Below are 17526 nucleotides of genomic sequence, written 5' to 3'. Positions count from 1 at the left end.
CAATTCTCGACTCGGCAAATTCAAATTAAGCATGGAATGTTGCGCGTTCATCAATTTTTTTGTAAAATTTAAAATATAAAGTCTTATTACTTTAGTTGGTTAGAGGGTTATATTTGTTTTGTTAGGTTGCAAATTCGAAACATACATATAGCATTTTTAATTTTATTTTTAACCGTTTCAAATTTATGAACGGGTCAATCCACGATCAGACTCAAGTATCCATTTACTCTCACATATATATTCAAATTAACCACAATTCTCGACCCGACAAATTCAAATTAAGCATTATTATATATATATATATATATATATATATATATATATATATGCATAGAAATAGTAAGGAAAAAATTGTTTAGATATTATATATATATATATATATATATATATATATATATATATAGTAAGGAAAAAATTGTTTAGATAGTAGACAATTGTGTTATCGGTCATATTTGTTCTGATTTGAGTTTGATGACCGATGTGAAAATGATAGGTAAAACATATATGTAATGTTAGACTTTTGCAAAATTAAAATTATATGATGTTATGCAAGTAAAAGGCTTCACATATAACTTAATATAAGTTTCAAAACTTTATAAGAGGAACGGTTGTCTATTAGAGGATGTTAAGGACAACAAGGTCATATATAATTGATATATTTTTCAGAACCTTTACTTACTAGAAATTGAATTAGGGAAAACATATGTAATAATTTCAAATTAATACATAAAAGACTTGGCGTTGGCCGTCAATCTAATATAACACTTAAGAGGGTTTACAATTTAGATAAAAATGAGAATTTTTATTGTGATATATGTCTTATTTCTGAGTGTGGAAAGTTACATTTTAAATATTAAAAACTTTAAAATGTTTTGAATTAATTTATATAGATACATGTGGATCTTATAAAATACATATTTTATTGATTATCTTTATATGTGATTATAGATGACCTTTCAAGATAAAAAAATATATTTTTTTTTTGGTCAACTTTGTTGATTTATATTCATCATCAATCAAAGCCGTAAGAATTGACTATGGCAATGAAATCTTCAGTTAAGAATGTCAAAAGGTTTTTAAAAAATTGGACATTTTACTTCTTTTTTTCCACTCTCTCTATCTCTCTCCTCATCTCTCCCTCTCATGGAGAATCAGAAGCGCCAAGAGCAGCCAATAAGCTCTGCAAGGAAGAGTCCTAAACGGAAGCAAGAAGAAGACTACGATGTAGATAGCAAGATCGCTTCTCTTTCGCATCATGATTCTCAGGAAGATTTCGTTAGAGAGGTTATTGCTCAGGCTCAGATCCTCCGTACTACTTTCACCTCGCTTGAAGCTAATCGCGCCTCTGCTAAGCACGCTATTCATATTCTCTCTGAATTTGCGAAGAACGGTACTGAACGTTAGATTACCGCTGTTAATTCCGATTGACTGACTCCTATTGATTGTTTCGTGTTTTAACATGTATTTTTAATGATTTGGACTCTTATAGAAGAATTTGTTAATACGATAGTTGATTGTGGAGCTGTACCGGCACTGGTGACGCATCTTCAGGCGCCGCCACCGTTGAACGATGTTGATACTGGTTTGAGGTTTTACGAGCATGAAGTCGAGAAAGGGAGTGCTTTCACTCTTGGACTTCTTGCTGTAAAGGTAAAGTAGTTGCAATAACTATCTATGCTATTTTAAACTTCGCTTAATTCTTCAACATCTTTTGATCTTCATACGACTCCTAATATGTTTTTTTTTTATTAGCCTTTACTTTTTGCTGAGATAGATTTTTTGGATTTCACAATGGGAAAAATGTCAATTTTATTTATAAAGTTGGAAGGAGGTGTCAAATTTATTTACAAAGTTGCAAAATTCTATTTATGTATATAAACTTGTCAAAATGTGTCAAAATTAATGTGTCAAAATTATTTAACATAACGGAATGTCTCAAAAGGTGTTAAGTTTTTATCCACGTGGATATTTATTTTTTTATATATTTTTAACCTATTTTTTAGGTTTCAAACAGACCTTCTTTTTCTATTTAATATATAAAATTAAATAAATAAAATTTTCTTTCTTCTACCTACCATCATCTTCATCCCCTCTCTTCACTAGCAGGCAGCCCACCATCTTCTTCATCCCCTCTCTTTCACAGCCGTCGCAAACTGTTTTTGCTATTTCTTTTTTAACTAGATCATTCATAGACTTTGATATTGTTGTTAGGCCTGATAATACAGACTTGTTTTCATCTAATGGACCAGTTTCGATTAAACAATATAATATCTGTAATAAACCTTGTTTATCTGCGATTTCTGTGATTGAGGATCTAACTAAATGAGTTTAAAAATCCTAGCTGAAGCGATCTTGGAACTAGTTTTTCCTTCACGAAGAACAATCAGAAACAACGACAAACAAGTGACATATCACATTTAACTTATCAAAATCTCAATTTTATTTTTCAAAATTCTAAAACTTATTGTTCTAATCCCCTAGTTGCAGGCAAATTATTCAAATGAAATCCAGAATTTCTAGTTTGATGTTTCAATTGAATATATAACCTATTACTTTGACATCAATTGAGAAGAACATAGGGTGAAATTCGGAGAGAGAAGACAAAGTGGGTCTTAGAAATGGTGGATGAGATTTTGGAGATTAAGATTTAAATGAGAAGAATATGAATCGGGTGAAAGAGGAGAGAGATTGAAATTATTATTTATTTATTTATTAAACGAGTAAAGAAAAAGTCCGTTTGAAATGAAAAAAATAGGTTAAAACAAAATATAAAATAAATATCTAGGTGGATAAAAAATTAACTCCGTTTGAAACATTCCGTTATGTCAAATAATTTTGACACATTTTGACAAGTTTGTATACATAAATAGAATTTTACAACTTTGTAAATAAATTTGACACCTCCCTCCAACTTTATAAATAAAATTGACATTCTTCCCATTTCACAATTGACAAATCGTGTTAAGGAAAATGTCTGTTTGTGGTCTCTTACAGTTCATACTAGTCATTTTTTGGAATGGTTTAGGGAAATGTATGCGGACTCTTTATTGAATTTGAAAATCTGCGACTATAGACAATGTTGAAACATTCTAGAATTTGTTTAAGCAAAGTGAAGCTGAATAGATTTTCCTTTGCATTGAATTGGAACATTATCTTTACTTAGAAGAATGAGACGTTTATGCTTCATTTCAAATAGTAGTATCAATTATTGGGGAATTATATATAATTGATCATTTTAATATGTCAATCTTTCAAATATGGCCACTTTGATTTTAAACATGCACTACATTTTCTTTTTCAAATTGCGAGCTATGTTTGGATGATTAACTTGGTTGAACAGTTGGATCAGTTTCTAGGCGTGTTCACTTGGAAAAGAGTGTCATGGGATCTTCTTACCATGCATGGAAATATTTTTGTTTTTATGTGTTCAAATGTTATAAAAAGGAAGTAAAAAACAAAATAATAAATAAATAAGAAAATGTATCTTACTAGATTTTGTATGCTATGTGTCTATGTCATGCATTTGGAGTGTTGTTAGTCCTGATATTCTTCTATTAATGTAATGCGTAGAATTATTTCTCCATCTTCATTGAATTTGATGCAATTTACTTGCACTCAAAAATTACTTTACTTATATTCTATACATTGTTTGTTGTGAGTCCTTACTTTATTTACACTTAATGTCTTTTATATATCACACATTTTATAAGTCATATTTGAATAATATTATCACTCTTTATTCTCAAGAGTTCAACATTCTACATTCCAAAAACTATCAATTTATATCTCGGACGAATATGTCTGTATTCGTGTCTCGACAGATTTATGTCCAAAACATTATCACTTTCATCCAGTGACACTCACGGTAATTCAAAGTAACTCGCTGTCATCAAATATCTAGCGACTCCGACGATTCAAAGTCAACTCATTGTCATCAACATCCAGCGACATTCTGATGATTCAAAGTCACTCGCTGAAGTGAGTGAAAAGAATGTCATCAACACTTCATCCCTCGACATCATCTTCTCCGCAACTCACTTTGGCGACACAATCAACTTCAGCTGCCCCAAAGCGTTTAACGCTCACTTAGGTACATGTAACCCAAAAGATTGTATTGTCGATTCATGGGCATCGGAGCACATGACGGGGAACTCATCTCTACTACATGATTTTTATATACAAAATCATCTATTCACCGTTCGCGTGGCTAACGGCAAATCCACAAAAGTTTTAGGAACTAGATCAGCTTATGTAAAATCTAACATTTGTTTAAAAAATGTTCTCTATGTTCCAAATCTTGAATTCAATCTATTGTCAATTAGAAAGATTTGTCATGATTTAAAATGTATTACCAAATTTTATCTAAATAGTTGTGAATTTCAAGATACGGGAACGGGGTGGATGATTGGAAATGTTAAGTTCGGTACTCAACAGCTTGCAACATTACCCACATATAGAGAAGGTTTTAGGATATTCAACTTCTCTCTCAAACAAACATGCCGAAATAATGACACGACATCGTAGACTTGGACATCCCAACTTTTTGTACTTGGCTAAAATACTTCCAAACTTATTTATCAATGAAACCACTTATTTTCATTCTGACACTTGCAATTTTCCAAACATACTCGATCATCTTACCCAAGCGTTGCATATAAACCATCTAAACTATTCTCATTAATTTATAGTGATGTGTGGGGACCTGCCCGCACTAAAACTTTAAATGGTAAACGTTGGTTTGTGATCTTTATCGACGATCACACTCGCTCACTTGTTTTTTCCTAATGAAGGAAAAATCTGAAGTTTGTCAAATTTTCGAAGACTTCTTCATCTTAATTCAAAATCAATTCCAATCCTCCATCCAAGCCTTCAAAAGCAATAACGAACGTGAATTCTTTTCTTCAAACATCGGCGACTTCCTAAAATTAAAAGGCATCATTCATCTAAGCTCTTGTGTTGATACAACTCAACAAAATGGCATAACCGAAAGAAAAAACCATCATCTACTCGAGATAACTCAATCACTTCTAATCGATTTAAATACTCCCAAAATATATTGGGGAAATGCCATATCCACCGCTGCCTACCTCATTAATCGTATGCCATCACGCATTATTCAATTTCAAAGTCCAATTGAAACTCTCTTAAAAATACTTCTTGATTTTAAAATTACATCCAAACACACTCCCGCAAAAAAAATTAGATGAACCTCTTTTTTCCACACTCATAACCACAATCGGGACAAACTCGACCCTCGTGCCACAAAATGTATCTTTCTAGAGTACTCACCAAATCAGAAAGGATACAAATGTTATTGTCCTCACTCTAAAGAGACTTTTTACTCCATGGATGTCTTATTCTTTAAAAATCAACCCTTCTATCACCATGTTGAGGGGGAGAACCTTAACAATCTTTAACATGATGGCCCTCCCAAAAACATAATCCCTCATATCTTCATACATGTACCCGAATCTGTACCTGAAACCATAATATCATCTTCAATCGAAGTTACATCCGAATCTACAACCATTTCTTCACCAACAACACATACATTCATACTTGTACCTGGATCTGTAATTGAAATTATAATATCATCTCCAATCGAAGTTATAATTGAACCCACAACCAATTCTTCACCAACCTCATATTCACCTCCTTCGGAAAAATAGTTAAAAGTCTACATTCGACGAAGAGCACAACTTGCACTCGTCATGAATCCTCCTCAGGACCGAGTCCAACATAAATTTCAGGTACACGACAGTTAATCATGATATTCATTCTAATTTACCTATTGCTCTCAGAAAGGTGTTAGATCATGCACAAATCACACGATCTCAAATTTTATTTCATATAAATGTTTATCGGACTTATACCGGGCATGTATTGCCAACTACGACAACGTGAAAACAGTTACATCCATTCATGAAGCATTCGAACAATCAGAATAAAAACGTGTCGTTAATGAGGAAATTGAGACACTTTTAAAAAATCATACATGGTCCCTTTGTGAGCTTTCCAAAAGGAAAGAAATCCATTGGATGTAAATGGATCTTCAAGACGAAACATAACTCAGACGGAACAATTAAAAGGTACAAGGCTCGTTTAGTCGCCATATGATTTCCCAATCATATATGATAGATTACTTAGAAACTTTTCCGCATGTTGCTAAACTCAATACCATCCGAATACTTCTATCTCTAGCGGCTAACAAAGATTGAGAACTACACCAACTCGACGTAAAAAAATTCTTTCAAAATGGAGACCTTGAAGAAGAAGTCTACATGAACGTGCCTCCTAGTATTAGTGTTTCACATAACGAAGTTTGTCACTTCCATAAATCTCTCTAGGATCTCAAATAATCACCAAGGGCATGGTTCGAAAAATTATCAATCTCCATCATCGATAATGGCTTCTCTTAATGCCAAGCCGACCACATTATGTTTGTTAAGATTGCTCTGAATAAAAAGACCACAGTCCTCAGTGTCTACGTTGATAACATCATTATAACTAGGACGATGAAAAAAAGATTCAAAATTTGGAAGAGTTCATTAGTAGCCGATTCAACACCAAAGATCTCGGATCCCTCAAATTTTTTCTAGGAATAGAACTTGCCCTATCAAAGAAGAGGATCTTCTTATCTAAAAGAAAGTATACCATAGACCTTTTAAAGGAAACCGACATGCTTGGATGTAAGTCAGCCGACATCTTCATGGATTCAGTCCACAAACATGGAAATAACAACAACGATACTCCAACCGACAAAGGTAAATACCAGCGACTCGTGGGACGACTCCTATACTTATCTCACACTTGTCCCGACATTGGCTTTATAGTAAGTGTTGTTTGCCAATTCATGAATTGGCCTTCCGAATATCATATGAACGAAGTTTTCAGGATCTTAAGGTATCTAAAAGGTTTTTCGGGAAAAGACCCTCTATTCACAAATAAAAACGACAAATCAATTCGTGTGTTCACCGATTATGATTGGGCCGGGGACATCACTGAGATAAAATTCATCTCTGGATATTGTTCATTTGTATGGGGCAACCTCATCACATTGAGAAGCAAGAAACAATATGTTGTCGCTCGGAGCAGTGCCGAAGCTGAGTATCGTTCTCTTGCACTCGAAATTTGTGAAGGAATTTGGATACGTCATATCCTTGAAGAGTTAGGATTGCCTCCTTATGGACCTATTCAAATGATGTGTGACAATCAAGTTGCAATCAGTATTGCAAAGAATCCGGTTCATCATGATAGAACCAAACACATTGAAATTGATCGTCACTTTATTTCTGAGTACATCAATAAAGGGTTTATTACACTCATTTTCCTTACATCACGCACTGAGGTGGCTGACATACTCATCAAAGCTCTTCTCAAGTCGAATTTTGAGGAACTATGTGAAAAATTAGGCACTCTCAACATCTATTACCCAACTTGAGGGGAAGTGTAGAATTATCCCTCCATCTTCTTTGGATTTGATGCAATTTATTTGCACTCAAAATTACTTTGTTTATACTCTACACATTACTTGCTGTCACTCCTTCTTTTATTTACACTCAATGTGTTTTATATATCACACTAAGATACATCTTATGTAAACTATAAGTCGTATGTGAATAATATTATCACTCTCTACTCTCAATATTTACTCTCAAAAGCTCAACATTCTACGAAACGATTCTCACATTGCTGCAACTCTTGGATGTCCAAATACTAATTAATACTTCTAAAGAAATTTTTATAATCCTCGTCGTATGAGCGGAATATCAAAATAAGGAAAGGATTTACTCAAAATGTCAAGAGTATTGACATTCCTTCTTAATTACACCTGATTTGTTTCTTTTTTACTAACAGCCAGAACATCAGCGACTCATAGTAGATGCTGGAGCACTTCCCCATCTAGTGAATCTATTGAAGAGACATAAGGATGGTCAAAACTCTAGAGCTGTTGTTGGTGTCATGAGGAGAGCAGCTGATGCTATCACCAATCTTGCTCATGAAAATAGCTGCATTAAAACACGTGTTAGGTTTGTAAAGGATCCTTGTTTCCCATTTGTGAGCTAAGTAGAATATATTGTAACATCTGTACCACAAATACAGAACGGAAGGTGGGATTCCTCCCCTTGTTGAATTATTAGAGTACGTTGATTTGAAGGTCCAGAGAGCTGCTGCTGGGACACTGCGCACTCTCGCATTCAAAAATGACGAGAATAAAAATCAGGTTAGTTGGTGTTACCTGAGATCTTATCCATTCATGGAATCATTTTCATCACAAGCATAACATTTTAGCATTGGTATCTTGCAGATAGTGGAGTGTAATGCTCTGCCTACTCTTGTTCTAATGCTTCGATCAGAGGATCCCACCATACACTATGAAGCGGTTAGTTTTATTCCTCTTACTTGAATTTACATGTTTTTCTTGTTGTGTCATGTCATTGATTACATTGCACCCTTTTGTTTATTTTCATTAGGTTGGTGTCATTGGAAATTTGGTGCATTCCTCACCTTCGATAAAGAAAGAAGTCCTACTTGCTGGAGCTTTACAACCAGTCATAGGATTGCTGAGGTTTAGACCACTGACTTGACTTCAATGCTCACTTGCTATAATAAGTTGTTTTAAGCATTATACTACTGAATACTTTGTTTAAGATCCTGCAATATATTTTGTAGTTAAATTACTGACTGTGATTTGCAGTTCCTGCTGCACGGAGAGCCAAAGAGAAGCAGCTTTGCTACTTGGACAATTTGCTGTTACTGATTCTGACTGCAAGGTGAAGAAATGAGCAAATTCTTCAACCTTGCAATCAATAATTGCATTTTATGTGCCACCTAATCTTGTAAATTGTATACTTCAGGTTCACATTGTGCAAAGAGGTGCGGTGCCACCATTAATTGAGATGCTTCAGTCTTCTGACACACAACTGAAGGAGATGGCGGCATTTGCTCTTGGAAGGCTGGCTCAGGTACTTTTATTTGGGCATTTATTCTACTCTGTTAGCTTTCCATTCTTGGTGTTTTGTCAGCTGTGTTTCTTCCTATATAAGCTGATTTTTCTGTTGAAGAAAAGAAAAATAACTAGGGAATTGACTGCCAAAACATGTCCTGAGTTAGTGAGCTAGAAAGAGTATGCTATTTAAGCTGGCTGTGCTCTCCAATATATTACAATTAGCATGGACAGAAGCTGAAATAAGATGAAGCAGAAATTATAGGAAGATTGAGATAATCTGCTGATTGCTTGTTTGTATTTATTTTTCTATTTGACCAACAAAGTTATTTTTTTAAGTGATTGTTGCCTATGTAATTAAGATATATATTTAAGAAAGTGTTGATATAACTTTGTTGCTTTTTTAAGTAATGTCCTAGACGTGCTATTTCCACAATTCTCTGAAATGCATATTTGCTTTTAGGATAACCACAATCAAGCTGTGATTGCACACAATGGTGGTATAGCTCCATTGCTAAAACTTCTTGATTCAAAGAATGGATCTCTGCAGAATAATGCTGCATTTGCTCTTTATGGTCTTGCAGACAATGAGGTATAACTTTATTTGAAATATTATAAGATGCTCTTTCTGCTGGAATGTTCTTTGGTTCTTTGTAATTAATGATGCATTGATTGATATAGCAATGAATATACTAAGGCAGTTGGTTTTGTATAGGATAATGTTACAGAATTTGTTAAGATTGGGGGTGTTCAAAAGCTTCAAGATGGAGAATTCATTTTCCAAGTACAGTCACCATAATAGTCTCATACCCTATTATTTTAGTCAATAAAAAATTCTTAAAATATTTTATGTCCTTTCTGTAAACATGTGGTTGCATGCATTGTGTTTGTTTATTTGTTTGATTGTTTATCCTCATGTGATCCTCTTACATGCAGCCAACAAGGGACATTGTAGCCAAAACACTCAAAAGATTAGAAGTGAAGATTCATCAAAGGGTGGGTTTGTTTTTTTTCAATCTTTAGATTACCATTCGTTTCTATATTTGTTTTAGATTTTACTGTATAAAATTAGAGTAATAGGGAAATTGTGTTATTAAGAATTTGTTAGCTTGTATAGTCGACATCATCTATAAAAGGTAACATAAAGTAATAGTCAATCAAATCAAGTCATATATGATAATCTTTAATCAGATTTCAATCCATATTAAGAGAAATTATCTTAATAACAAAATTTTATATAAAAAATGATGTTCCAGCATACTGTTTCAAATCCAAGTTAATTAATTGTATAATTTACTTGGATTTGCAACACTACAGGATCTATTTGAACAATAGAGGGATACGAGTTAATAATAAAGCGAGAAACAACAGCAAACATGTTTTTGTACACATTGTAGAATGGAAGGGCATGATCAAGAAAGATACTTCAAAATCAGGTTATTCAGAGTGGTGAAAATGAAACCGAGATCAAAAGATAAAAAGCAATGAAGCAACCCCTATAATAACTTATTTTTCTATTGTAAAGATTCAGTAACAATGAAATTGTTGATGTTGTGAAAAGATGTCATAAATTGGCTGCAAACACAAGAAAAATATATGGAAAGTATTATGAAGGTATGTCTTCTAATCTATTTTTTTTTAATGTTTGTAGTATAAATGTGCATAGTAATAGTAAAGAAAAACTTGTTGGATAATAGACAATGGTGTTACCGGTCATATTTGTTCTGATTTGAGTTTGATGAATAATGTTAAGATGATAAATATATTGCTTTTATTTTTACTTCATGGAACATCTAATAACCTAAAATATATAGGTATTGACGTCTAATAATATAAAACATATAGGTAATGTTAGTCTTTTTACAAAACTGAAATTATATGATATTATGCATTTACCAGGGTTCACATATGACCTAATTTAAATTTTAAAACTTTTTAAGAGGTGATAATTTTCTTTTATTAATTATTGTAAACACTAAAAATTTATATAGCAGTTTATTAATTTTAAAATAATTATTTTGATTATTTTTGAATAAATAATATTAAAATAATTAACTCCTAAGGTTAAAATCTAAGAGGAGTGATAGAGAAGGGAATTTGAGGGAGGGAATGGGAGAGTGAATGATGTGTCACTACATCAGGTTGGAAAAATGATAAAAGGTGAGGAGAAAGAGAAATTTTGTTATTTTTTTGGCTAATCAAATTGCGCCACGTCATTCCCTCCCTCAAATTCTTTCTCTCAATCATTTCTCAAAATCTAATTAAACAATTAGTTAGATTAATTATTGTGATAATTAAATCTAATTAATTAAAGATAATGCCAAAAGAATCAAATAAAATAATTTGGGATATAACTAGAAGAAATATAATTTGGGATATAACTCGAATAATTTAAACATTTAAGATAAAACTTGAAGAATTAAAATATATAATTTAGGATAAATGTTGTATCCATTTTATTCTAAATAAATTATTTATTTAACCAAAAATATGTAAAAATAATAAAATTGACAAAATATTTGTCATATTTATTTTAAATGTTTTGTGTATTTTAAAGATTTAAAAATAAGACAGAAGTGTGAAAGAAAAAACAATTTTAAATAAATTTTAAGTTTTAAATAAAAAATAAAATTTGTAATCGGGTGTAGTCGAAATCCAGAAAGATTGTTACAGCCGAAACTACAACTTTTAGATGAACGCTGAATTTTCATCCAACGCCCAAGAACAGCCCGCGTCGCCCGCTGCTGCAGAAGAAGACGCGCGCACAAAGCAGCGGATCAGCAAAATGTCGCTCCAACGCTGATGGAATGCTCGCGCGCTGATGGAACGTTGACGGAACACTCCACGTCCGCGTTTTTGCCCAAATCGAAGTCGTTTCTCTTGGGATCTTGATCTTCATCGCGACGCTGGGAGATAAGAACAACAATGATCTTTAATTTTTAAAGATGAAACTCAGGCGTTTCTAGATGATTTGACTCCATTCGAAAAGTGAAATGATCACCCTACTATGGTGATCATTTTCCCTACATCTAGGATCGTGATTATGACCTATATCGGTACTTGGCTGATCAACCGACTTGGAAAGGCTATAAATAGCCTCCATTGATCATTCCGAAAACAATAGATCAACTCTCCAGCCCTCAATCAAAAAAATCAGAAATTCGCCAATAAAGTTCAAGCTTTTTGGATTTTTCAAAATTTTGTATAAGGCCTTAAAACTCAGATCCATGCATCCCAAACATTTTCCTAAGGTCTAAAGGTGTTTTCCAATATTTGGTAAACTTCAATCACCCTCTAATTCATTCTTTTAGTTTGAAATTGGAAATTTAAGTTTCAGTTTTCATATGTTTGTATATTGTCTAGTTATTGAATTTTTTGTTTGGAAAATGATCTTAAGATCATTTTCAATCTATCTATTAAGGTTGGAATCAATCGATCTTAAACAGAAAAACCCAAATTTAAATTTGGAAAAATAAAAAAAATCAGGTTTAATGTTATTAAGCTAATACTAAAGAACAACTGTCTAGAAAGCTTCCGAACATGTTTCTAATGATATTGAGAACCTATTTGGATCATGTTTGATCCATCCCAATAATTTTGATTAAAATTAACATTTTCAAAATAAATAAAAATCTTAAGGTCTGAATTGGTCCAAATAAACATGCAGTGTTCATGTTTTGGTATATATCGATCATATGAAGTATAAAGAAACTATTAGCACCCCGATTAAGAATCCTAAGCTAGGATCGATGGAGTTCTGACCTAGGACTGAGGACTTTTCAACGCGACCGATAAAACGAACCCAGGACTGAGGGACGCCGATCCTAAGGCATGTTTGGTTCCAATTTTAAATTTTTTTAAAAATATTTTCGGGATATAAACCAACAGAAGTACATTCTTGATATATTGGCTGGTACACCAAATAATGTTAATATTGTCTTATATAATAATGATTCATGTTATGTAATATAGACTTATGCAAAATTGATACTTTGACTACTAAAAGGAAACTACCTATACAAATGGAGTTATCACTCTTAATGTGGTTACTTACCGTCTCACATGAAAAAATTACCCGCTATAGTGTATTATCTTCTCGCTGTGACTCGTGTAATTTCAATATAAAATTGATCAATAACTGAATCAACAAAAGAAAAGAGATTCACTTTTAAAAAAGTAAAAGTAAGATCTGATTGAAGCCTACCGGTTCAAGTAATCGTAGTTCAATTAACTCATCAATATCGTACAAAATAATATTAAATAGTATTTTCACTAATGATATTCCATAATAGCTACTAGATATAAACTTGTTGATGTCTCAATGAGAAAATGGATTAAACTCACTGAACAGAATATTTCAGTTGAACTAGAGATATTTAGAAGGCTAGTTGGACATTTAATTTACTTGGGTTTTACAAGCCAATATATTGGTTTTAGTGTTAAATAACTAAATTAGTACATGTAGAAACCGCTAGAAGTCCACTGAGAGGTTGCCTTATAAGTTGTCAAATACCTTAAAGACACGTCTTCACTTGGACTATTTTACTCTTGTAATACTAATAATGTGCTTTTTCAGATGTCGATTGGATAACTTTTATAGACAGTCAAAGGTCCTTTACAGGTTATTGTGTTGAGCTTAGAGGATCTTTGGTGTCTTGGAAAATAATACAAAATAAAACACAATCCCACGATCCATTATAGAAATAGAATATCGAAGCATGGCCATCACTGTATGTGAACTGAAATTGATCACTTTTCTACTGAAAGACTTCAATGTTGTAGTCAATATGTCGATTCCCCTATGCAATAACAGTCAAGTTTCAATACACATTATTGAAAATTCAGTCTTCCACAAGATAACGAAACACCTCAACATAGATTGTCATATTGTGAGGGACAATTTCAAACAGAGTTTTATTCAACCATTACGCTTTGAGTCGGCTTAAGACACAAAAATGTCACGAGTTTGATTAAATCTGAAAATGTTTTGAGTTTAAATAGGGGTCATGGTTGTAGGGTGTCATTCTAGTTCTACTTTTTTTTAAAAATAAAATACCATTACAATATATATTAAAAAATTTAACAAGATGACATTTTTAAAAAGTCTTTTGGAGCTTCGACTTGTTGTTAATCTTTGAGACAAAATGAATGAACTTAAAGGATGTTCATCATGGGAGGGGAATGTGAAAATATGTTTATAACTAAGAATATGCCTAATTTATTGAATATTATTTATTGTAGATATTTTATAAGTTTATAACTTCATTGATATTTGATAAATATTTCAGGGATTATAACATTTGTTTCTTTATGTTTTCTCAAACCCTAAACTCATGAATGAATCGATCCAAAGTTTAGAAACTTCACAACATTTAATGAGAAAGATCCCAACTAAATCATAAAAAATAATTTAAAAAAATATTATTTAGCTCTATGTTATAATATTATTAAAAATTAAAATATCATAAGTTATCACGTCCTATTCAAACAATTAAAAAAAAAAATTATTAACTGTAAACATTAAAATTTGACCTTCCATAATTTATAAATAATAAAAAAATATTTTGAATTTTTATATTCAAAATAATCCAAAAAGAGATTAAGGATCAAATTAGGGTTAATTATTGTAATAATTAAACCCTAATTATGAAAATTAAATAAAAATCCAAAAATAATTTGAAGTTAAAATATTATATTTATTAAACAAACTCAATAAATTATAACCCTAAAGTTCTGGGTTCGAACCCGTCAGACGACAAGTTATGTGTCTAGTTAAATGATTAAGTGTGTTTGTGGGCTACATGTTTAATCTGTTGCCATATTTTATCCTCTCTTCTAGTCTAGCTAAAATAAGAGGTGAATACTAACCCTAAGTTCCTAGGTTTGAGTCCGCTGGGTGGCAAGTTCTACGCTTGATTAAATGGTTAAGTGTGTTTGCGAGTTACATACTTAATCCATTTTCCTATTTTTTTAAAAATATTGTATTTATTTTACCCAAATTAAACCCAAGAAGGGGTTGAAATTATTTAATTATGATTTTAAACATAAATTATGTTAGGATTTGTATCTCCCAAATCCGACCTGTTTGAAAACAATCTGTAAAAACACAAGAAAGAAGAACACAAGAACACACAGATTTATAGTGGTTCACTCAAATTGAGCTACATCCACTTCAGCCACCACCAGATTTACTATGAAGAAGAAGAAGGAATACAGAGTTTTTGCCTCACACTTTATCTCTCTAGAATTCTGTCTCTCAATGTAAACCCTTAATAATCACATATTTATAGGGTAAACATTCAGGTAATAAACCTAAAAAACTTTGGTCAGGCCCAAGCCCAAAACCAAAAAAGATAAACCCAATAAACTCTAATTAACAATGTAGAGTTTATTATAAGTGTAGGCTCCATAACTCAACAATCTCCCACTTGGAGACTAACTTCATCATCTCTCGATCGGTAGTGGCTTTCCATTCGGTTTCTTAACGAAGAAGACCAACTGAAGTTGCACACAACTTCAGTTTCTCATTTGTCACAACTTTCGTCAACATATCAGCTGGATTCTCACTCACGGGAATCTTCTCAAGAGCTAATACTCCATCTTCTAAAGCTGACCGGATGAAATGATAACGAACCTGTATATGCTTCGTCCTGCCATGATAAACAGGATTCTTTGTCAAATGAATGGCACTCTGACTGTCGCATCGCAACACACTTTCCTCGTAGTCTTGACCCAATTCTCGCAAAAAGGGTTGTAACCACATCATCTCCTTAGCAGCTTCTGTCACAGCAACATACTCTGCTTCACAACTAGAAAGAGCAACAATCTTCTGCAATTTTGATACCCAACTGATTGTAGTACCTTCCAGAGTATAAATGTACCATGTTGTGCTTTTCCTACTATCAACATCACCGCCATTGTCAGCATCAACATATCCTTCTAAACCCATATTAGACTTTCGAAAACACAAAGCGAGACCCGTACTTCCTCTTAAGTATCGTAGTATCCACTTTACTGCTTCCCAATGTTGTCTACCCGGATTGCTCATAAATCTGCTAACAACTCCCACTGCATGTGCTATGTCTGGTCTTGTGCAAATCATCGCATACATAATACAACCAATGGCAGAGGCATACGGAACAGTGGCCATGTAATTTTTCTCCTCCTCTGTTGAAGGCGATTGATCTTTAGATAGTCTGAAGTGACTAGCTAAGGGGGTAGTAACTGGTTTTGCATCATACAAGTTGAACCTGCTAAGAATTTTCTTCACATATTCTTCTTGTGAAAGCTTGAGAACTTCTTCATCCCTGAAAATTCTCATCCCAAGGATTTGTTTAGCAGCACCCAAATCCTTCATTGCAAACTTTTCAGACAACTCTTTCTTAAGCTTGTTAATCTCATACAAGCTTGCTCCAGCAATCAACATGTCATCAACGTAGAGAAGAAGAATAATGTACGATTTATCAAACCTTTTGATATAGCAGCAATGATCAGCTTCACACCTCAAAAAATTGTTACTTTTCATGAAGCTATCAAACTTCTTGTACCATTGCCTTGGAGCCTGTTTCAAACCATACAGACTCTTCTGAAGCTTGCACACAAGCTCATCTTTTCCTTTGATTTCAAATCCTTCTGGTTGTCGCATGTAAATCTCTTCATCTAAATCACCATGAAGAAAAGCAGTTTTGACATCCATTTGTTGAAGATGAAGGTCTTCTTTCACAACCAAACTCAAAATAGTTCTGATTGTCATCAATTTAACTACTGGAGAGAAGATCTCATTGTAGTCAATACCTTCTTTCTGTTGAAATCCTTTCACAACCAATCTTGTCTTGTACCTCATGGTTTTATCATGTTCTTCTTTAATCCTGAAAATCCATTTATTGTGAAGTGCTTTCTTTCCATTTGGTAGCTCAGTGAGCTCCCAAGTCTGATTCAACATCAAAGAGTCTATCTCATCTTTCATAGCAGACTCCCACTTAATCGATTCATCAGATTGTATTGCTTCCTCATAACATTCAGGTTCACCTCTATCTGTCAACAAGATATAGTTCAGAGATGGAGACCATCTCTCAACTGGTTTTCGATTCCTTGATGATCTTCTCAACTGTATAACCGGTGTTTGCTGATTTACCTCTGGAGCCACGTTCTCAACGATTTCATCTTCAAAAACACATTGTTCTTCTTCGACAACCGATATATATTCAGCTGAAAATTGTCTCAAATCGACTGTACCAGTCTCTTCCAACTTGGAATCACCATCTGATGTCTTCCCAACATAATCTTTGTAGAGAACCTATTCATTGAAGATAACATTTCTGCTACGAATGATCTTCCGATTTTGATTATCCCAGAAACGATAACCAAACTCGATATCACCATAACTAATGAAAAAATATTTATTAGACTTTGGATCAAGCTTGCTCCTATCACATTCATTAATATGAACATATGATAAACAACCAAACACTTTCAAATAAGAAAGATTTACCTTTTTATTGCTCCAAGCTTCTTCAGGAATTCTGAATTCAAGAGGAACAGAGGGTCCCCTGTTTATCAAATAGGCAGCAGTATTAATA

At 33.0% G+C, this 17526-nt stretch overlaps 1 protein-coding gene across 1 annotated transcript; it reads left to right on the top strand.

The window, feature by feature from the left end:
- Positions 1 to 1111: 1111 nt before the first annotated feature.
- Positions 1112 to 9746, top strand: LOC124937799 (ARM REPEAT PROTEIN INTERACTING WITH ABF2-like). The gene is made up of 10 exons (XM_047478127.1): positions 1112 to 1390; positions 1490 to 1650; positions 7858 to 8030; positions 8104 to 8224; positions 8309 to 8383; positions 8475 to 8569; positions 8699 to 8774; positions 8859 to 8996; positions 9411 to 9539; positions 9663 to 9746. The coding sequence occupies exons 1-10, from the start codon at positions 1144 to 1146 to the stop codon at positions 9744 to 9746; spliced, it is 1299 nt and encodes a 432-aa protein (XP_047334083.1). The 5' UTR covers positions 1112 to 1143.
- Positions 9747 to 17526: the final 7780 nt, after the last annotated feature.

This window comes from Impatiens glandulifera, chromosome 5 (genome assembly GCF_907164915.1).
Source record: "Impatiens glandulifera chromosome 5, dImpGla2.1, whole genome shotgun sequence".
Taxonomy (NCBI): domain Eukaryota; kingdom Viridiplantae; phylum Streptophyta; class Magnoliopsida; order Ericales; family Balsaminaceae; genus Impatiens; species Impatiens glandulifera.
The sequence above is the reverse complement of the archived record's forward strand: the minus strand, read 5'-3'. Positions and strand labels throughout refer to the sequence as shown.

Excerpts from the sequence above, each read along its gene's own strand:
- LOC124937799 (XM_047478127.1), top strand. The coding sequence starts at position 1,144 with ATGGAGAATCAGAAGCGCCAAGAGCAGCCAATAAGCTCTGCAAGGAAG. Across the intron at positions 8,997-9,410 it reads TTGGGCATTTATTCTACTCT|GATAACCACAATCAAGCTGT; the intron begins GTTAGCTTTCCA and ends ATTTGCTTTTAG. Across the intron at positions 9,540-9,662 it reads ATGGTCTTGCAGACAATGAG|GATAATGTTACAGAATTTGT; the intron begins GTATAACTTTAT and ends GGTTTTGTATAG.